Source organism: Nerophis lumbriciformis, linkage group LG15, assembly GCF_033978685.3.
Source record: "Nerophis lumbriciformis linkage group LG15, RoL_Nlum_v2.1, whole genome shotgun sequence".
NCBI classification, from domain to species: domain Eukaryota; kingdom Metazoa; phylum Chordata; class Actinopteri; order Syngnathiformes; family Syngnathidae; genus Nerophis; species Nerophis lumbriciformis.
In genome coordinates this window covers 15,089,849-15,113,739 of record NC_084562.2, presented here as the reverse complement: position 1 = coordinate 15,113,739, position 23,891 = coordinate 15,089,849, and the positions used below count along the sequence as shown (strand labels likewise).

Here is a 23,891-nt window from a genome sequence, read left to right as displayed (position 1 = left end):
CAACAAAATGTTTCCAAAGTGCTGCACAACAATATTAAAAACAATATTCAAATATTATCCTTATCCACCAATGTCTGAATAAAAACAAAAAATAAATACATATAAAACCAATATAAAAAACAATATAAAAGTTTTTTTAAAGGGTAAAACCAATTAAAACAGTAAATAAAAATAGAAATTTTAAAACACAGAGGACAACAGAGGACCACACAACTCACATAGTGTTAAAAGCCAGAGAATAAAAGTGGGTCTTAAGACGAGACTTAAAACACTCCACTGTGGGAGCAGTTCGAACATGGAGGGGCAGAGTGTTCCAGAGCTTAGGGCCGACCACAGAGAAGGCCCTGTCTCCCCTAGTTTTAAGTCTGGTCTTGGGCACTACGAGCTGGAGCTGGCTCTCGGACCTCAGAGCGCGCGCAGGATTGTAAATTTGGATGAGGTCCGAGATATACTGAGGTGCCAGTCCATGTAAAGCTTTAAAAACAAACAGCAAGGTTTTAAAAGCGATTCTAAGATGAGATTGTAAGCTTAATTGTGTTTTATTGTATATATTAAACCATATCCAATTGTATTTACAATCCGCAAAATATGTGAAAATACCATCACAAAATCCATCCATCCATCCATTTTTGTACCGCTTGTCCATTACGGGGTCGCGGGGGGTGCTGGAGCCTATCTCAGCTGTATCACAAAATGCCACAATTTCAGACAGCCAATTTGAATATTCCGCTTCGAATGTCATCGATAATTTCCATAGATTCGGGATCAGTTGACATCACGAGGAGACTCGTCTGCAGTCTGCCTCTATCAGCAGATCAGTCATACTGGAAATACGCAAAAATTGGAAAAAGATGTGCTGTTTATTATTTACTATCCTAATGTAAGACAAGAACGCAAATGTTTTTCTTTTTTTATGCATTTAAGAATTGTTTAAAGAAAGTCTGCTAACAATTGAGTCAATAGGGGTTCTCTATTTTGGCCAGAACCCCCTCCAAAACCCGCTAACAATACCTCATTTACATATTGTGACCTGAATAATAAACAAATATGAGTTATATTGTTATTATAAGCGCCACCGCAGACACATATTTTTAGCGGCGCATTGATCACAGAGAGGTAGGTTCTCATAAATCGTGAAGTTGTTCATCTGTGACATTCAATTTATATCCAGTGATCGAGAAAAAGACAACAAGGCCAAAGACCATGGCGCCTTATGTCTGCACGCAGCAACTTTTCCTTTGTGTGTATTATGATTAAATCTTTATCTGAATGGGAAATTAGAAACATCCCATCAGTTGGCATCCCAGTGAGAGCAGACATTGTACAGTAAGTGATTTAAAGTGTTTTATTATGTTCGTTGTTTGTATATCTTGTTTAACTCTTAGCTATACTGCTACATGATGCTTAGTGTTTCACTAAAGCCGGATTTGTTTAGCACACACCTTCTTCAACGTGTAGTTCGTCCTCCTTATATTCAGGCTAAAAAATATAAGGTTCTGAATCATAATTTTTCCCAAAGTAATCGTTGTTGGCTTTCGTGAAGTTTGCAAGACTAGCATTGTTGTTGTTGGCGAAGGGATCTGTTGTCGCCCTATGTACGTCACAGAAAACGTGACTGGTTTGCTCATTAGCTCTCAAAATGGCTCTGGAATTTCCATGAGATTCAAACTATTTTAATCATGTCTATTTACTCGCAAACTTTGTAAGTCTTTCGGTGTTATAAATCAAATATATATGATAACCGCTTCAATATAGAGACAACTTGTTTTTCTATTATACTGGCACTTTAAGTAATAGAAATTAGTCTATTTGCATCTACAGCTGCACCAAATGAAACCAACACCCGTAAGTCAATAATTTCATATTCTGTTTAAAATGTTTAAAACATGAGACAACATCACAGTTCTTATGACACATAACCAAAAAGCTCAGTTGTATCCATCCACACACAAGTTGTGTGTGATGACTAAATACGCAAAGCAGACGATTACAACATTTCATGCTGAAAAATGTTTTTTGGGGTTGTATTAAAGAGAACAGCTGACCAGTGGTATGGCAACACCAGATCAATTACTTTAATGGTACAGTATACACTATGCTGGACAACCCCAGTCACCTCCTGCATTGTTAGGGTAGTATTGCTACGAACTGTTCTTCTCATAGTGTATATGACTTGTCATGAAATAAATGTTCTACTGTTAAGACTTAAACGTGAATAGTAAAAAAAAATATATTCCAATCCTTATAATAGAAAATGTGAAAAAGTGATCAACCAACGTTTCAAAGTACGGTAAGAAGTAATGTATAAGAATTCATGAAAGTAGAGCAGGTGTGAGGGATGTGCCAATTTTATCGTCCGATTTTCATGTAAGAGTACTTGATTGCCATTTTCGATAAATGCCTTTTAATACCGATCAGTCGGCGATCCCCTCTGGCTGACATTCTTTTTAGTACCCTGACTGACCAATGGCTAGCAGCCAAATATTTGTCTCCATACAAAGTGTGGAGCTGCTCCCCTAAGCGAATTATAATCACCGTCATTATGGCAAATAACATGCATTTCTTAGTATCTTATACAGTATATCATTATCAAGTTTCATTTTTGCTGGAGTGCGAGACTAAACATGTTACACACCGAGCAAAAGCCAGAAGCAGGCATGCTAATAACTAAGCAAGCCGCTAAGGTAACTTTAAACAACACTAAGAAATCAGTACTTTTAAGAAGTGTAGATGGAATAACAGTTTCAGAAAATACGCAGATATCAACATGAAATTAAAGGGGAACATTATCACCAGACCTATGTAAGCGTCAATATATACCTTGATGTTGCAGAAAAAAGACCATATATTTTTTTAACCGATTTCCGAACTCTAAATGGGTGAATTTTGGATGTTGCAGAAAAAAAGACCATATATTTTTTTAACCGATTTCCGAACTCTAAATGGGTGAATTTTGGCGAATTAAACGCCTTTCTAATATTCGCTCTCGGAGCGATGACGTCACAACGTGGCGTCACATCGGGAAGCAATCCGCCATTTTCTCAAACACCGAGTCAAATCAGCTCTGTTATTTTCCGTTTTTTCGACTGTTTTCCGTACCTTGGAGACATCATGTCTCGTCGGTGTGTTGTCGGAGGGTGTAACAACACGAACAGGGACGGATTCAAGTTGCACCAGTGGCCCAAAGATGTGAAAGTGGCAAGAAATTGGACGTTTGTTCCGCACACTTTACCGACGAAAGCGATGCTACGACAGAGATGGCAAGAATGTGTGGATATCCTGCGACACTCAAAGCAGATGCATTTCCAACGATAAAGTCAAAGAAATCTGCCGCCAGACCCCCATTGAATCTGCCGGAGTGTGTGAGCAATTCAGGGACAAAGGACCTCGGTAGCACAGCAAGCAATGGCGGCAGTTTGTTCCCGCAGACGAGCGAGCTAAACCTCCTATCGACCCTAGCTTCCCTGGCCTGCTGACATCAACTCCAAAACTGGACAGATCAGCTTTCAGGAAAAGAGCGCGGATGAGGGTATGTCTACAGAATATATTAATTGATGAAAATTGGGCTGTCTGCACTCTCAAAGTGCATGTTGTTGCCAAATGTATTTCATATGCTGTAAACCTAGTTCATAGTTGTTAGTTTCCTTTAATGCCAAACAAACATACCAATCGTTGGTTAGAAGGCGATCGCCGAATTTGTCCTCGCTTTCTCCCGTGTCGCTGGCTGTCGTGTCGTTTTCGTCGGTTTCGCTTGCATACGGTTCAAACCGATATGGCTCAATAGCTTCAGTTTCTTCTTCAATTTCGTTTTTCCTACCTGCCTCCACACTACAACCATCCGTTTCAATACATTTGTAATCTGTTGAATAGCTTAAGCCGCTGAAATCCGAGTCTGAATCCGAGCTAATGTCGCTATAGCTTGCTGTTCTTTCCGCCATGTTTGTTTGTGTTGGCTTCACTATGTGACGTCACAGGAAAATGGACGGGTGTTTATAACGATGGTTAAAATCAGGCACTTTGAAGCTTTTTTTAGGGATATTGCGTGATGGGTAAAATTTTTAAAAAAAACTTCGAAAAATATAATAAGCCACTGGGAACTGATTTGTAATGGTTTTAACCATTCTGAAATTGTGATAATGTTCCCCTTTAATAGGTAGATTAAAAAGAGTCTAGAGAGAGGATAATATAACAACTGTTGATGTGTCAGCATTGTCACAGTCAGTACACGACATGTAAGAGGAGGGCAAATCAATCCATAAATTGGTGGTGTCGATACCAAGGGTAGTATCAGTATATGATCAATACTTGAGCGATTAGATTCATATTTGTATTTTCTACATTTAGTTTTTGTTAATGTTTACAAACTCAGAGAACAATTCCCTGGACAGAGAAGGACTTTGAGGGGAAAAAACAAAGCATTTAATTGTTGCTTTTGTGTAGTTATTGAGTTGACTTTGTCTTTTTAAAACATGTGTATGTAATAAAAATAATAAGTAACTAGTTTAATTATTGTGTTGATATTGTTAAACTGTCAATAGCCCTCAACATAAATACAGTTCATATATGTGATCAATATTTGCATGGGCCAATCTCACTCATAGATGATCGGTATCGGATTTGGCAGCATAAATCCCTGATCGGAACATTCCTTGTGTCAAAATGCTATCAAGGTACATGATATGCTGAATGAAAAAAAAGCATGTAGAAAAACTACAGTTTGTAGAGAGAAAAATACGAGAACTTACCATTTGTAACCTGAAAAGAATACATTATAAGGGTAAAGGCTACACTGTATGTGTTCACTCATGGTGAGTTACAGTATTTTATAATGTATGTCTGCAAAAAAAAAGGATGAAAAAAAACTCGCCACACACTAGCTACACTAACAATAGAGATGCTCAATATTGGCATTCACACACACTCTGGCTCTACCAACAACATGTACAATCTCTCTGGGCTTTCGAGGCACATTTGCTGAGTGTGTAGCGCAAACAAACAGCATCTCAAATAACACATCAGCACCTTCAGTGATCAATGTAAGCTTGGAGTGGGTTGTGCATGTCTACTTTACATCCCCTTAACATGACACCAACACAATTGTATCACATTTATAATTCAGCACAAATACTAAATGCAGATAAAGTCAATTGGCAGTTAATTGCATGAGCATACAACGCCCTACATCATTCTGGATACAGGCCAGAATAACCCAATCTTGCAGCAACAGAGGCGGGGTAGACCTTGGCCTGGTCGTCTGTCAATCATATAACATAATGACAAACAACAAATGTGCAAGTTTTTGGGATGTGGCACTGTGGCCTGAAGCCAAAGTACCAGAAGTAAAACCTACACAAGCAAGGGGAGCATGCAATCTCCGCTGTTCCAACAGAGATACGGACCCAAAAGATAGACATAGTAACCACCAGTGGTGGGCCATCAGGGCCAGCAAGGCCTTCTCTGCTGGCCTAACATAACCAGAAATCATGATCATAATTAAAGATAAAAGTAATTTTTAATTTACTTTCTCTAAATATCTAAAAGTATTCATATTCTCTTCATGTCATATTATGCTTTTTTCCAGTGCTGTTGTTTTTAGGTTAGAGTTTGTATCCAATCAGAATCCAGCTAGCTTATGTTGCCATGCTGTATGAAATCTGCCCGGGGCCTTCAGAATCAACAATGCAGGCGTCTATGCACTGTAAGTGAACGGACACATACAGTTGATAGACAATTGCGATAGCCAATCAGATCACGAGTTGTTGTCAGTAAGGCCTTCTAGCTGGCCTAAGGTTGAACGTGACATTTACGCGTCCTGTGATTGGATACTCACCAGGACCGTAAGAGGATGAATTTTAGAACACACACAGTTGATGGACAGTTGCGATAGCCAGTCAGATCCCAAGTTGTTGACAGTAGCCTCTGTAGGTAGCCTGATGTTAACAAGACTGTGATTGGATACTCACTTGTCATTCCAAAGTGAGTATCCAATCACAAGTTGCAATTTAGCAGGAAGCGGGAAGTGTTGACCCACAAAGAAGGAGAACAATACGTTGATTAGGTGGCAGATATACATTTGCAAGGCCATTTTCAAGAAGGATATTTAAAGAGAAACTACATCTTGCGAGACGATGTCGGCGATGAAATGGGGAAATGCCCGCCATTTCCACTCGAATCAACCGACTATGAGGGGCTATACGGCGTCGAATGGGTGCTACAAATTGTGTGTTCAAATATTTAATTTCTTAATTTTTTCACGTTTTTTTTTTTGCAATTTTAATTTTGACAGCACCACATAAGATTTGTTCTAATTGCTGATGCGGGTTTACTGATTTTTAAATGCGCCAGAAAATAACCCGTTTTGTACACTGTTGGTGGTGATTCAATGCCCATACATCCATCCATCCATCCATTTTCTACCGCTTGTCCCTTTCAGTAGTGCGTAAATGTATTTCTGTGTAGTATTTCTCCAGCAATGATCATGTGGGGACATAAATGATGGTATTTTGAGACGTAATCATTGAAGTCGGACATCACTGAAAGCCTAGGTGGGAAACGCACGGCCCGTCACTGGTAACCACTAATAACTAACCTTGCTGCTCATGTAGAATATATTAGTCAGTGATAACAGCAGATGGTACATGATTATCTCAATGTTGAAACCAGAACAATCAGTGTCATATTGACAACACTGTCGAGTTCATATCGATCACTTTGTGCAAAGACAGCACATACTTTATGTTCAATGTGAATACTGTATCTTAGTTGTTTAGACAGTAATATTTTTTACAAATTTAGATTGGGGTATGACGTTTACTCATGAGAAAGGACGTTAATCTCGCTTTTTTCATGTGAGCATTTAAGATAGCTAGCAAGCTAACGTTAGTCCTACCAAAAGTTTATCAAAGTGCAGTTATCAATGAGGTTTTTTCGATCATTTATATTGTCGGGGGTTTTACAGCGGTTATCAATATTACAGTTTATGTGCATGCAGTAAAATTGGCCGCAGCTGCTGATACATATGCAAAAAGTAACCGCTCTTGTAAACAACGCATGCATACTCTAAGTATGTGTGTAAAATGTTAGAAAAATATTTATTTAAATGAAACCAATATTATCAGACATATCTTGTTAAGACAATTTCAGTGATTCAGTGTAAATATTAAGAAAGTTATGCATTTTTTAACCCGGTGGAAATGCACCAATATATCGTCAACCTTTTCAATACAAAGTCAATGGAGCTCAAGATTTTAGGTGTGACCTTTTTTTATTTTTTTTATTCCCTAACTTTCTTAATATTTACCCCATTTTAAAAAGGTAGGTATTGTTGGAAATCTTGTTAAACAAAGAAACAGAAAAATAGGTTTCACAATCTTGGTGTATTTCTAATTGATCAAATTCAGGAAATTAGTGTAGAAAGTGACGGAAAATCTCAGTAAACATGATTGGTCCGACTCGACTTATGACGTGGGTCACATCACAGCGGCCAGACAGAGGAATTTGGCAAGTTGAAAAAAATCAGTGTGCAAGTTTCAGTTTCAGTTTCAAAGATATTTGGTAGACTTTATATAACTTACACTCGCAAAAATGACTAATGATGCGTCATCTCTGTTGCTGCTTCTTGATCTTAGCGCTGCTTTCGATACCGTCGATCATATTTTATTAGAGCATATCAAAACACGTATTGGTATGTCAGACTTAGCCTTGTCTTGGTTTAACTCTTATCTTACTGACAGGATGCAGTGCGTCTCCCATAACAATGTGACATTGGACTATGTTAAGGTAACGTGTGGAGTTCCCCAGGGTTCGGTTCTTGGCCCTGCACTCTTCAGCATCTGCATGCTGCCGCTAGGTGACATCATACACAAATACGGTGTTAGCTTTCACTGTTATGCTGATGACACCCAACTCTACATGCCCCTAAAGCTGACCAACACGCCGGATTGTAGTCAGCTGGAGGCGTGTCTTAATGAAATTAAAAAATGGATGTCCGCTAACTTTTTGCAACTCAACGCCAAGAAAACGGAAATGCTGATTATCGGTCCTGCTAGACACCAACACCTATTTAACAATACCACCTTAACATTTGACAACCAAACAATTACACAAGGCGACTCGGTAAAGAATCTGGGTATTATCTTCGACCCAACTCTCTCGTTTGAGTCACACATTAAGAGTGTTACTAAAACGGCCTTCTTTCATCTCCGTAATATCGCTAAAATTCGTTCCATTTTGTCCACTAGCGACGCTGAGATCATTATTCATGCGTTCGTTACGTCTCGTCTCGATTACTGTAACGTATTATTTTCAGGTCTCCCTATGTCTAGCATTAAAAGATTACAGTTGGTACAAAATGCGGCTGCTAGACTTTTGACAAGAACAAGAAAGTTTGATCATGTTACGCCTATACTGGCTCACTTGCACTGGCTTCCTGTGCATTTAAGATGTGATTTTAAGATTTGACTACTTACGTATAAAATACTACACGGTCTAGCTCCATCCTACCTTGCCGATCTATCTGCGGTCCTCTCCAAGGTTTCTCATAGTCATTCATATTGACATCCCACAGGGTTGTGAGTTTTTCCTTGCCCTTATGTGGGCTCTGAACCGAGGATGTTGTTGTGGCTTGTGCAGCCCTTTGAGACACTTGTGATTTAGGGCTATATAAATAAACATTGATTGATTGAAAAGGAACTCCAATCAAGTTTTAACTCACTGTAGATTTTTTGCAGGGGAGTTTTGTTGAGTGTAAACGTGCCAAATTTTGTATGAGCTTTGTGGCGCAAGTACAAAAATGTTGATGTTCTGGATAAACTATGATATGTGTTTCACATCATGAGTATAGGTGTATAGTGGTGACAAAAACCACGCAAATGCGGTTGAACTCTGAAAACAGCGGTCCGGTTGCTCCTCGTGATGGTGCGTTCAGGCGTGAAACACTCTGAGTGACCACTGCAAAGAGCTCGCCAGCAGAGAATACACACATACCTACATACATACCGCGATTATCGACGCTGGAAAAGATACTGACTTCATCTTCCTTTTATCGTCGGTTAATTGACTTATTGAATATCGGCCCAGGCCTATTTGACTTGAATACTTAATTCAATGCTCAGACATTTTGGACCTATTGTAAAAGTGCATACGCTTTCTACCACAACAGCCTTACCATTCATTGACATTTCACCGAGTTGTATTCATATAGACACTGAGTCAAATATTGAGAAAGGGTGTTTACAGGCAGCTAAATGTTTTATTTCCATACTAATGACTCTAGATAGGGTATAATTGGAAACCAAGAATATTTATACTCTAAGAAACCTGACAATAGTTTTGACATGACATCAGGGAGTATTAACAGTGCAGTGGGGATGTCTCTAAGTATTCTAGATAAATGTCTACATTACACTGGCAGCGGGGGATGACAGGCCATCTTACCACCCAGTTTGACCCCTTTCATTCTGCACCTCTGCTTGTGTTAATGAAGGACAGTGTGACCACTCACTGAGGCCATAACAGGCCAGCCAGCTAATTAGTGTGCACTGTGTTGTACTTACAGTACATGCTGTTACCACAACTATATAGTTTATGTCGAGGTCACCCTAATCCACTTCTTTTCTAACATCTGAGTCATGACAAGAATTATATGGTGAAAAATATTGTAAAATGACATTTTATTCCATATGTTGTATTGCTAGTACGTTGTACTGACATACCCAAGAAAGTATTGGTGAGTTATGTCAAAGAGTATTACAGCCCAAACAACAACCTGACATTTATTTGCAGACGCCAGTCTATTGCTAGGTGATATTTTGTCTCTCTTATGTCCCCAATAACTCACACATTCAGAGACTACAGTGCCGCAAACGACTGGTCATTCATCCTCTTTGCCCTCCTGCAAGGACACACTTAGGACCAGAGCAGGACGGTCCTGTCAGATGCCATACATCATAACCCAGCATTTGGAATGTATGAAAACAAGCCTATTCACACAGAGCCTCACAATACTGCCATAACAACATCATATGGGTTGTGTGTGCTATTTTTGTTCTGCAAAGCTCTACATCTTTTCTTAGACACACAAAGCCATATGCACACCCCTCTATTCAAGGGCAAGCTAGCCCTGAGCTCTCACATGCAGAAAGTCGACAAATTGCCGGGGAAAATCTGTTAACAGTTGCACGCAAAAAAAAAAAACCCAAACAAGGTCACACGGCAGCATTGCTGCATGCCAGTAAAAAACACAGAGATGAACGTGCATAACAACCCTACCATTTCTCCCACTGGTCCTCCATCCAACCCTCTCCTCCTTCCCCTCCCGAGTCCATAATGTAAGTGAGGAGGGCATCCGAAGCCGAGAAGAGGAGAAGGTGCACAGGGTTTGGAGAGTGAAGAAGGGAGGCGGAAGGATGGGAGGAGCGTGGAGGAAGAAAGGGGTGGAGGTGCAGCCCATACGGATCGATGGGAGAAGCGTTAGAATCAGAGCCTAGCTGCTCTTCCAAAGATAGTGGGGGAATTATTCAATGCAGAGAAGCCGCAGCCATCTAAGAGGAGTGTTATATAATCTGCTCTTGCTTCTCTCCTCCATGATGTTTACACTACGAGCGCATCAGATTTACTATGCTCGGGCAGGGAAATGCTGGTGTTAGCAGAATACCCACAGGACGGAAAGCCCTGGCGAGGGAAACATCAGCACAACAGGGCACTCCTCTTGCTCTGCACCATAGTCATGCTCAATTATTCATGAGGCTCATTGATCATACAGGACTTCTTTTGTCATCCTATTCCCATTCATCCAAGAAGAGTACGATGGCGTGTACATCATCACTAGGCTTAGAGCAATTACTATGATCATCATTACTGATGGCACTGTACTGACCAGACGTCAGCAGAATGTGGTGAATATCACAATAAAAAGGTCCCACATTTCATTAAAATGTAAATGTGGGGGAATAGACTTAGACTTAGACTTAAGACTTAGACAAACTTTAATGATCCACAAGGGAAATTGTTCCACACAGTAGCTCAGTTACAAATGATGGAAAAGATGGAAAGGACAATGCAGGTATAAAATAGACTAAAAGCAATATAAAATATAACATATATACGTAATATATACATAATATATGTACAGTATATGATATATACCGTATTTTTCAGAGTATAAGCCGCACCGGAGTATAAGTCGCACCTGCCGAAAATGCATAATAAAGAAGGAAAAACCCATATATAAGTCGCACTGGAGTACCGTATTTTTCGGACTATAAGTCGCAGTTTTTTTCATAGTTTGGCCAGGCTCCAGTGCGACTTATATATGTTTTTTTCCTTTTTTACTATGCATTTTCGGCAGGTGCGACTTATACTCCGGTGCGACTTATACTCCGAAAAATACGGTATAAGTCGCATTTTTGGGGAAAATTTATTTGACAAAACCCAACACCAAGAATAGACTTTTGAAAGGCAATTTACAATAAATAAAGAATAGTGAACAACAGGCTGAATAAGTGTACGTTATATGAGGCATAAATAACCAACTGAAAACGTGCCTGGTATGTTAACGTAACATATTATGGTAAGAGTCATTCAAATAACTATAACATATAGAACATGCTATACGTTTACCAAACAATCTGTCACTCCTAATCGCTAAATCCCAAGAAATCTTATACGTCTAGTCTCTTACGTGAATGAGCTAAATAATATTATTTGATATTTTACGGTAATGTGTTAATAATTTCACACATAAATCTCTCCTGAGTATAAGTCGCACCCCCCGGCCAAACTATGAAAAAAACTGCGACTTATAGTCCGAAAAATACGGTACTGATATATTATATTATATTATATGTTTATATCATATATACAATATATAACAATTACCATGTACAATATGACAGTATATGTAACAGCTGCAGCATAAAATAGAGAGTAAATCCAGCAGAAAATAGACATTATAAACAAAGAGAAGTAGCTAAAATAGAAGGTGTCAGGTAATAGACAGATATCATCTATTGCTGTATGGCGAGTGATTATACAGCTGGATGGAGTGCATAATATGTGCAAAGTCGAAACCTGTTGGTAGAAATAAAAAAATTTGAACATCATTATGGTTTGGATCGTTCAACATTTGGCTTTCATCAAAGATGGACAATTTCCTTCCCTCTCCTGCTTTTGCTTCTTCGTCTCGTATTGTCATGTCATAACTTTCTTGAAGTCTCTTCTTGCACTGCTCTCCAAAATCTAAAACAATGGAATTGATCAACTGGCCTCTCAACAAAATGAACAATCAATCAATCAATCAATCAATCAACGTTTATTTATATAGCCCTAAATCACAAGTGTCTCAAAGGGCTGCACAAGCCACAACGACATCCTCGGTACAGAGCCCACATAAGGGCAAGGAAAAACTCACCCCAGTGGGACGTCGAACAAGATCTTCTCGACGAAAAGCTTGGGTTCGGGGGAACCTGTCTGTCCTGACAGAATGTTCGTTGTTGGATTTACGATGGACTCTTGGGAGAAGTGGAAGGTCGTGTGCCTGACAATTCTTTAAGTCAAGGACGTTGAAGACATCTACCTATTCGAAACCATGTTAACAGGACATCTACTGATTGGAGTGGGCGTTGCTGTAGTGTAGGGTTGTACGGTATACCGGTACTAATAAAGTACAGTGGTACTAATTATTAAAAACGGCAATACTGCCTCTGAAAAATACTGGTTCCCTTTTTATTTTACGAGCAGAGGAGCATGTTCGGGAATGCACACGCACGGAGTACTTACTAGCAGACACGGTGTGTAGACAGAAAAGGGATAAAGGATGCATTTTGGCCTAAAAACGATAAAGGTGAAGCTACAACACTGAAACACCGCTCAGCAAGAGGTGGTTTAAAACAAAGCTAGCTAGCCAGCGGCTAATGTTAATCTGCAGTCGGCAATGTTTAAGCTACTTCTAAATCACTAATACTCGTCTCCATGGCAACAAATAAATCAAGTTTCTTAAAAGTATCATCCCTGCAGGACAAGGAATAGGTAAACATGCTTCACCACGCACCGTAGGAGGATACAATAGCTCACCACTAACAACAAGCTGGCACTCAATGTAAACAAATGCCATGAGTGGATCTACATCTGACATCCACTGTAATGATACAAAGTACAAGAGCGTGTTTAGTCAATACTACAATGATTACATTGATTTTTTTTACTGTCACAAAACCTTTTTTCTTTTTTTGAAAATTCATATTATGTTTATAAACTCAGAAATTATGTCCCTGGACACATGAGGACTTTAAATATGACTCATTTATGATCCTGTAACTACATGGCATCGGATCGATACCCAAATTTGTGGTAGCATCCAAAACTAATGTAAAGCATCCAAACAATAGAAAAATAAGTGTTTATTACATTTTAACAGAAGTGTAGATAGAACATGTTAAAACAGAAAATAACCACACATTAACAGTAAATGAACAAGTAGATTAATAATCCATTTTCTACCCTTTGTCCCTCAAACGCTTACACCAGCAGCTAAATTAGGAGCCTTTGTTTGCCCACTTACTACTAAAAGACAAGTTGTCTACTATGTTCACTATTTTATTTAAGGCCAAAATTGTTCTTTGATTGCAATAAGAAATGTACTGGTAAATGATTTAGTTCAAATTAAGCTAATAATGCCTTTATCTATAAATAAAGTTGATTTGATTTGATTTGATTTATTTAGTAAAGTAATACATTTTGGTACCGGTACCAAAATATTGCTATTGGGACAACCCTACCCTGGTGTATCGACAAGTTCAAAAGATGCCCCCCAAGGTACCATAAAGCTGCCACAAATAAATGATAAATAATGATAAATGGGTTGTACTTGTATAGCGCTTTTCTACCTTCAAGGTACTCAAAGCGCTTTGACACTACTTCCACATTTACCCATTCACACACACATTCACACACTGATGGAGGGAGCTGCCATGCAAGGCGCTAACCAGCACCCATCAGGAGCAAGGGTGAAGTGTCTCGCTCAGGACACAACGGACATGACGAGGTTGGTACTAGGTGGGGATTGAACCAGGGACCCTCGGGTCGCGCACGGCCACTCTTCCACTGCGCCACGCAATGAAGGATAAACAGAGCTGTGGACACTCAGACTTTTATGATTTCTGAACTCAATCACAAACTGGATAACATCTAGGAGAAGCTTTCCGCTATACAAGGCGACATTATGATCAATTTGACAGCCAGAACGCACAATTAAGAGTATACCATCTATTGGAATGCATCTGCTCAACCTAACCAAAACAATTGGTATGTACAATTCGGCTCTCTTTGCAGTGGCCTTGAGATGTCATGCTGTAAACACCACAGTGGGAGCCTTGCAGCACTGCAGCGAAAGACACTCTGAAATCCCTCATCTTTCCTTCAAAGACACCTGGGATGTTTTGACTCTGTTCCGTTACACAGAATGGAGCGACATCCAGGCTTATGGACACACACGCACGCATCCATGGACTACTACTACACAATTACACACACACATACACCCCACCCTCAATCCCTTTGCCGCTTCGAACCAACACGGAGCAGTGCCTCTGTTTACTGCAGCTTTGGGCTGGATACCCTCCCCCCCAAGGCAAGTATTGAGTTTTGTGTGTCATAATAGGTGCTCATATCCTGTGTTTTTGTCTGATTATGATGAACATTTTTGTTATTCAATGATATTGAAAATTTGACGTATCGGCATTGATTATGACCATTACTGCCCCTGTTTCTTCTGGTGTTGGATTGATACCCAAAATTGAGATAGAAACATGTTACAACAGAACGTAATCAGCTATGTACAGTAAAGTAGCAAGAAGATTAACAATAGTTTTGACAAAATTATATCACCGGAAATGACACTAAAAATATTTCAAATTCCCCTTCCCCTCAATGTTGTGTTTGCACAGTATTACACCAACGCCTGTCCTATCATTTAGTAACTATAAGATGTTCTTTCGACAGTGTCTGCTTGTATTAAACGTGCCAGCTGGATTTAAAATAGCATGAGATGACACAGTATTGCAGAGAATTGTTTCCTTATTCACAGACCTACAGTCAACCAAAAACATGCAGCCATATGGTCATACAGCATGTGTGCAGCAAGTGGCCGAGGTCTACGCCCCCCCTATTGAGAGCACAGACGTCTACCATACATAACATAACATAACATATAGTAGTTTTGCTGTTCCATTTGAAAAGGTCCAACACTGTTTACTGAAAGCCATATTTTGCTGTTCTAAAATGACATAATAATCACAAAGAACCCTGTATGATGGTGATCTGATTTTGACCCTACTGGAATAGCAGCAAATCAATACTGCAAATCAAATCATGTAGGACTGAAAATCAGGCGGTAACAATGGGAAACATTGTGGGGCGTCGCTCTGCCATATATGATCCACATCAAGTGTGATCGGAACAGGTACCAGAAGAATACAAGAAGATATGAAGAAGACTTAATGATGGCAGAGGGTGAGGTGTTTATGCATGTATGTATGCATGAATGTAGCATGTATGTGTGAGTCTGTGTGAGTGTGTGAGTGTGTGAGTGTGTGTGTTGAGAGGAGAGGAGCTCGATGTCTATTAGAGGGAATGTGCAGATTCAGCAAAACTGAAAAAGAGCAGTACGTGGTCAGCGTGATCGGAACTGCCACTGAAGCAACATTCATATTGCATGAATCGTATTTACTAAAGCATTCTTGTTGAAAACCCTAATACGTTTTCTTTGATTCTGACAAAAACAATTACACAGCAATATAAAAAAAAGCCTTAAGCATATTAAGATGAAACATTTTTTAATACAGTTCTGCCAAAAAAAAAAGCTGCTTTTTTGCCATTTTGAACAGTGTATGGGCATAATAGGGATTTAACGATATGAAAATGTCATATCACGGTTATTGACACCAAAATGATCAGTTGTCATTATTAGCAACGTATTCTTGAATGTGCTCAGAAAGTACTCATTCACACTTATAACTAGAGATGTCCGATAATGGCTTTTTTGCCGATATCCAATATTCCGATATTGTCCAACTCTTAATTACCGATTCCGATATCAACCGATACCGATATATACAGTCATGGAATCAACACATTATTATGCCTAATTTTGTTGTGATGCCCCGCTGGATGCATTAAACACTGTTACAAGGTTTTCCAAAATAAATCAACTCAAGTTATGGAAAGAAAATGCCAACATGGCACTGCCATATTTATTATTGAAGCCACAAAGTGCATTATTTTCTTTAAACATGCCTTAAAACAGCAGCTTGGAATTTGGGACATGCTCTTCCTGAGAGAGCATGAGGAGGTTGAGGTGGGTGGGGTTGGGGGCGGCAGGGTTGAGGTGGGGGGAGGGGGGAAGGGGTAACAGGGGGTGTATATTGTTGCGTCCCGGAAGAGTTAGTGCTGCAAGGGGTTCTGGGTATTTGTTTTGTTGTGTTTATGTTGTGTTACGGTGTGGATGTTCCCCCGAAATGTGTTTGTCATTCTTGTTTGGTGTGGGTTCACAGTGTGGCGCATATTTGTAACAGTGTTAAAGTTGTTTATACGGTCACCCTCAGTGTGACCTGTATTCACGTGTGTGTGTGAAAAGCCGCAGATAACATGGGATTGGGCCGGCACGCAAAGGCAGTGCCTTTAAGGCACGCCCCCAATATTGTTGTCTGGGTGGAAATCGGGAGACATTCGGGAGAATGGTTCCCCCGGGAGATTTTCAGGAGGGGCACTGAAATTCGGGAGTCTCCCGGGAAAATCGGGAGGGTTGGCAAGTATGACTGGGAGACGCAACTGCTCTGTACTTCTCCCTACGTCCGTGTACCACTCCGTACAGCGGCATTTTAAAAAGTCATACATTTTACTTTTTGAACCGATACCGATAATTTCCGATATTACATTTTAAAGCATTTATCGGCTGATAATATTATATATAATATAACCGATATTATCGGACATCTCTGCTTATAACCAAGTTTTATTAAAAAAAACAATTAAAGAGGCCGTTTGCAATTTGCTCTCAGTCAAATAGAACAAGCCACCATTGGCTATCTTATGTTACCATTAGTGGTTTAACAGAACACATTTGTGTTAAAACGGTCTATATTTTTCACAATTACAAATTTTTTACAGGCCTGAATAAAACGATTGGTATTTACAGCGGTCACTCACTCTGTCCCGTCAACACGTTTGCACACATACAAAAACAGTCCAAGAGAAGCAAGGAACAATTTGCAGTCATGTTGTTGTTAGAATACACATCAGAATCATCTTTACTGTCATCACACAAATGTTAAATGACATTTTGCTGACTCCTCCAGTTTCTTGTGAAGATTGAAAGCATAAAAAGTAAATAAAATATAGATGCAATATGAAATATGTAAATATCTTGCCGAACTTTGCTTAATCAATAAAAACAATAAATAATGTAAGCTACTAAGCAGTGCAAAAAGACATAATGACAGCAAACACAAGCTATCCAAATAGCTATTATTAAGATAATATGGTCTTATTTAAATGCCGAAGTCCTCCTGTAGGCCAAGCACCCTTCGACTGCGTCCTTACCTTGTTGTAGGTTTTAGCTCTTCCATATCAGGTCTACTGATTGGTATAACTATAGGCTACTTTTTATAAGAAATGGCAACAGTGGAGGATTTGAACATGCATGTGCATCTACGAGCCAGTCTGCCCCAGGATAAGAGGATAGATTAAAAAAAAAAATTATTGGCTAAAACTGATTAAAAATGGCGGACTTGCACAAAGCTCTTTGGGTAAACCTCTACCATATATGGAGATATCCTCTGACGTAACTACGGCAAAATACACCCAAAAGCTAATGCGTGTGCATGTGTTATGTACGTACGTAGTTACATCATTACGTCCTACAAGCCGTAATAGGGTGGGATAAAACTCTTAGAATACATTGGAAAGTTAGTGCCCTCTAAACATCTGTGTAAATGTCGCAAACAGACCCTTTAAGGACAATAAATAAATAGCCACACAAAAGAAATAGGTTATGTAATATTATTGTTCTGACTACTTAAAAGCCCTATTATCTTTATTTGAGGTGTTTGAATATATGTATCTTCTTTTGTTTTAATTTGTAAGCATTTTAATGGGGTTTTATAGTGATAAAGAAAACAAACGTGTGTTGGGTGTGCCACCTCTGGTTTATGCGAATTCACTTCCTGTCTCCCGATTGCTTCGAGTTTCGATCAATGTCTGTCCAAAGAGAGCACAGCTCGTTGGTTCAATGTGCACAATTGAATATCAGAGTTGCTCGGACAGTAATGTGTTTAGTTAGATTGGGGAATGTTTTTCTAAAGGAGGAAGACATATAAGTCACTTTTTTTCATGTTAGCATTTAAGCTAGCTGGCGCTATCTTGCTTCACCGGTAAATGAGCCGTGTCACCAGTCCGTGAGTTTATTAAAGTTCTATCAATCACAGTTTTGCGATATTTTTTTATTTAAAACGGTAATACTAACCGTGGAAAGTTTTACCGCGGTTTATCGTTATACCGTGTCTCGCTACATCCCTCGTTATCAGCAATAACTTGAAAATTGTGGGACACTAGATTTTCCAGCGAAATGTGTTATTGGCCCAGGCCCAGTGATTAATCTATGTTTATACATGATTCATGTTATAGTTTTTGTAAATAGTTGCATGCATTGAAATATTCTTGATGGGGGTGCCATTGAAAGAATAGGGTACGGTGTACCTAAAATAATGGTAGGAAAATCCCCTGTATGTGTTTTATTTGTTCTACAATGCATAGACAAAAGTGATTAAAATTCAACATGTTTTACAGTAACTATGTTAATGCTATTGCTTGTTTTGTTTTTAAGTGTTACAGTGGTTACATGCATATAGTAAAAAGCAATGCAAATATGTTGTACTCAACTTCAACAAACAGCGGAGCAACTCTCCATAGACAACAGTCATGAAAATTTTAGAGCTTTGAAAATGGGGTCACACTGATTGCCGAATACACCACACAATTTTCTAGGCCTGCTGCTCCGGTGTCTCAGGAACAAAACATTGGCTAAGAAACATGCACATGATTTCAGAGTATCTGGTTGCAAATACAGTTTACACAAGTCCATAAATGGACAATAACAGAATTTCCTCGATCATTTACAAAAAGCAAAATCTTGGTTGATAGCATGGAAATACCGTATTTTCCGGACTATAAGGCGCACCAGATTATAAGGCGCGCTGCAGACTATTTTCGATATTTTTTCATATATAAGGCGCACCGGATTATAGGGCGCATTAAAGGAGTCATTATTTAATTTTTCTTCTAAATGTAAAACACTTCCTTGTGGTCTACATAACATGTAATGGTGGTTCTTTGGTCAAAATGTTGCATAGATTAATGTTTTACAGATCATCTTCAAGCCGCTTTCTGACAGTCGCTTCAGGTTGCGCCGTTTTGTGGGCGGTCTTATTTACGTGAATCATCTTTGGCAGCGTCTTTTCTCCGTCAACTTTGTTGTAGCGTGCAAGGACGGGAGTGGAAGAAGTGTCAAAAGATGGAGCTAACTGTTTTAGTGACATTTAGACTTTACTTAGATCAATAACGGAGCAGCATCTCCTCATCCGCCGGAAATGTGTCCCGTGAAAAACCATCCGACCGGAACCCTCTAATAACTAAAGTTCCTTGGGTGAATAATGTAAACTCACTACACCAGTATGTTTTAGCGCTTTCATGGCGAGTTTACTGACAGATATAAGTAGGAACTTTACACTACTTTATATTAGAAATGGCAACAGGGGAGGATGAATGTCCCATAACAAGAAGATAGAGAAAAAGAAGAAGCTTATCGACTACAAAGGCGGACCTGCACAATTTTTCAGGACTTATGCAGATCCCAAATACAGATCAGCAGGTACCAGAAGGTAAGAAAAGTTGCTTTTGCATATTATTGCGAAACAAAACGCCAGATAATATGTCTTACCTTATGCACACACCATAATAATACTCATATGTTGAAGCACAGTACAATCCATCAAGCAGTGCGGCTTCATAGCTTACCAAAGTTGTACTAAAACATTTTGATAGATTTTTGAGTGCCTTGTGTAATATTTTCAATGGAACATATAAAATGTTGGTGTTGTTTACTTGAGTCATATTGCCGTCTACACATATCTCTTGTGTGTGACTGCCATTATATTGCAGTCTACATATTTTGCTTATGTTTGACTGCCATCTACTGGTCACACTTATCATTACACCATGTACCAAATAAAATAGCTTCGAGGTCGGTAAGTAAAACCAGAATTATTCCGTACATTAGGCGCACTGGGTTATAAGGCGCACTGTGGAGTTTTGAGAAAAAAAAAGGATTTTAAGTGCGCCTTATAGGCGACAAAATGGTACAAGGCACAATGTTGTGTATTAGGGTTGCCCGAATATACGATATAAATGATATACATTTGGCCGACAATAGAGCTTTTAATACTATCGTGATAATGCATGACATGTTGATGACACATTTTAGCAGTGTCTACAAAATTCGGACAAACACGTCCTCAACGCAATGTAGCATTCTCGCTCGCGGCGAGCCACTTCTAAGTCAGCAATAATAATGATGTGTACGAATAGCATATTTTTGTCAAGTCAATTAAAGCTGAATGTTTACATTTCAATGACATGTTTGTGTTTCAAATCCATTAGGGTTGTTTATCACGTTAAAATCATACAAAGACATTGTCCATATACTAAACAGTAGAAATGACCACATAGTGTGGATGTGAGATGATGATCTATTTCCTCCCAGTGCAACTCTTCAACATGTAGATTAGAAGCAAAGCAGCAGGTTATATGATCATCTAGTCTACAGCTATCGTCTTTATTGATTCAGCAATCCAATTATGCATGTGGGTAGATGTTCTTAATAATATTCTGCTGTGGCAGTGTAACACAATCACTGCATAATGTTGAGATCTCATCTTTTATTTATTACATCTCATCTTTGGATGTTTGATTTAAAATGAAACATTTCGTGATTGTTACTTTTTAACTCTTCCTGTTCTGTGCATATTTATACACTGATTTGAGCATCCATTAAAAACTGTAATTATGGTACTGCCACTAGCTTTATTTTTTTTAGAGATGTCCGAAAATATCGGCCGGCCGATATTATCGGCCGATAAATGCGTTAAAATGTAATATCGGAAATTATCGGTATCGTCTTTTTTATTATCGGTATCTGGTTTTTTTTTGGTTTTTTTTTATTAAATCAACATAAAAAACACAAGATACACTTACATTTAGTGCACCAACCCAAAAAACCTCCTTCCCCACTCATTCACACAAAAGGGTTGTTTCTTTCTGTTATTAATATTCTGGTTCCTACATTATATATCAATATATATCAATACAGTCTGCAAGGGATACAGTCCGTAAGCACACATGATTGTGCGTGCTGCTGGTCCACTAATAGTACTAACCTTTAACAGTTAATTTTACTCATTTTCATTAATTACTAGTTTCTATGTAACTGTGTTTATATTGTTTTACTTTCCTTTTTATTCAAGAAAATGTTTTTAATTTATTTATCTTATTTTATTTTATAAGTTTTTTAAAAAAAGTACCTTATCTTCACCATACCTGGTTGTCCAAATTAGGCATAATAATGTGTTAATTCCACGACTGCATATATCGGTTGATATCGGTATCGGTTATTAAAGAGTTGGACAATATCGGAATATCGGATATCGGCAAAAAGCCATTATCGGACATCCCTATTTTTTTTTCAATAATTTTAAGTATTTATATGTAATAATGTACATGAGAATTTTTTTTGAAACATGAAAACAAATTTAAGTGATATATTTTATGAATGGATTTACCTAATATAGTCTATTATTTACGTACTATTGGCTATAATAAGCAAAAACAGCTCAAATATCATAAAAATGTTCCTTATTGCTTTGTTTTGAAAAAAAATGTGCATAACACCTGTCAAAAGTAAGGACACAATGTTGAAGAAAAAGGTATTTCAAGCTAATTAATAAATTTCTTGTTCAAGCCAGTGTAAACTACTCTAAATATTTTGACATTACTACCAACAATAACATCTAACTTTACGCCGTGTGCGTTTTCGAACCTCCGTTTGAACATTTGTCCCCGTACTTGTGTGGGTTTTCCAGTTTCTTCCCACATGCCAAAAATATGCATGTTAGCAAATTGTCTGTAAATTGTCCATAGAGATGAATGTTAGTGTAAATGTTTGTCTATCTGTGCCTGCGATTGGCCATGCTAATTTGAGTTAGCTTGTCTATGAGCTAGTCCATTGTACGTTAGCAATAAGCTAGCAGCATTAGAGCTCAACCTTGATCCCGCATAATTGTATTGCTTTGTTCAGTTTATACCAAATTATTGTATTAATCTAATGTGATTCCTACATGCATGTGCATTTCATGTGTATATATAATGTACTTTCTTTAGGGTGGTTAGTTTAAAAGTGACTTCATTGTGAAGAATATCAACAATACACCGAACGTTATTATTTTCAAATCTAAATCAAAGGACTGTTTACAAATTTGGCAAACTAAATTGCAACATTCTGTGAGGGCAAAATAAAGTGTTGCCTGTGTTACCTTTTATAATAAGCGGAAGACATTGAAACTGCATTGAACAAAGAGACCACAGTCTAACAAGTCGATTCTGATGATATAAGATTTTTTTTAATATTAGTATTTTTAATGGTATTTTTGGTACATTTGTTTTTAAATAGACATAAAACATTTGTTTAGCCTTTTTAAAGAAAATATATGCATCATTATGCAAATTAAATGTTATCATGTCATACATATGAAGTCATGTTGACCACGCCCCTAGCCACGCCCCCACTGCTACAGATTTAGTGACAATCTAGGGCAGGCCTGGGCAATTATTTTGACTCGGGGGCCAAATTTTGAGAAAAAAAATGTGTCTGGGGGCCGGTATATCTATTTTTTTAGGAAAACTAATACAAAACTTCATAATAAAGTCTGATTGAATGATAAAAATGTTATGACAGACCGCCTTAAAAACGGAATGGAATTGAATTTTTTTCTATGAATGATAAAACCCTGAATATTGAGAACATATGAACGTCACACCCCCCCTCAATCGACATATTTTACAATCAAGCCACACCCACACTGCTTGGTGCGTCGTCTGACCTGCTGTGACGTAGATTACCATAGTAACTAGTAGGGTTGTACGGTATACGGGTATTAGTATAGTACCGCGATACTAATGAATCATATTCTGTACCATACCGCCTCTGAAAAGTACCGGTCCGCTGCACCCTAAGATTTTTTGTTAAAATAAAGCCAATCATACAATTTTTCTGGTCCCCTTTATTTAGAAAAGTACAGAAAAGTATCAAAATAATATTGGTATCAGGACAACACTAGTCACTAAAATATCATGCAAAAGCACAGATTCCAACCATAGAAATACTTTGTATAGTTCAAGACTTACGGTCATTAGAAAACATCACTGCACATCATAATGGCAGCTACACTTTCCATCTTAAAGATATAAAACAATTATTTGGGAATGCCCAGCGGGCCAGATTGAAAAGATTAACGAGCCGCATGTGGCCCCTGGGCCTTAATTTGCCCAGGTCTGATCTAGGGGAAACACTGGTAGTGGATGTCAATATATCTCTACTTTACCCGCCTCTGTGCATCATATTCATGCCTTAACACCTCTTCTTAGCTATATTTTCATATGACAGCGGAAATAAGATAAAATGTTTAATTAGTTGGTTTCACGTTTAGGGGTGGGCCTCAAAATTATATCCCGATATTTGTAAGAAATATCCCGATAACATATTTTTTAAAAGGCTACTTACTGTATAT

At 38.4% G+C, this 23,891-nt stretch overlaps 1 protein-coding gene across 2 annotated transcripts in view; it reads right to left on the bottom strand.

Annotated features, from left to right (window-relative positions):
* Positions 1-23,891, bottom strand: part of LOC133615918 (C-Jun-amino-terminal kinase-interacting protein 1-like) — an 81,591-nt gene that overhangs the window by 55,035 nt on the left and 2,665 nt on the right. The window contains exon 1 of one of the 2 annotated variants that reach the window (XM_061974804.2): positions 10,270-10,362. The exons of the other annotated variant lie outside the window; for it this stretch is intronic. Coding sequence (XP_061830788.2) covers positions 10,270-10,325 — 56 coding nt within the window. The 5' untranslated portion in view covers positions 10,326-10,362. Of the gene's footprint in view, positions 1-10,269; positions 10,363-23,891 lie in introns of those variants that run through there. 2 annotated transcript variants of the gene reach the window in all.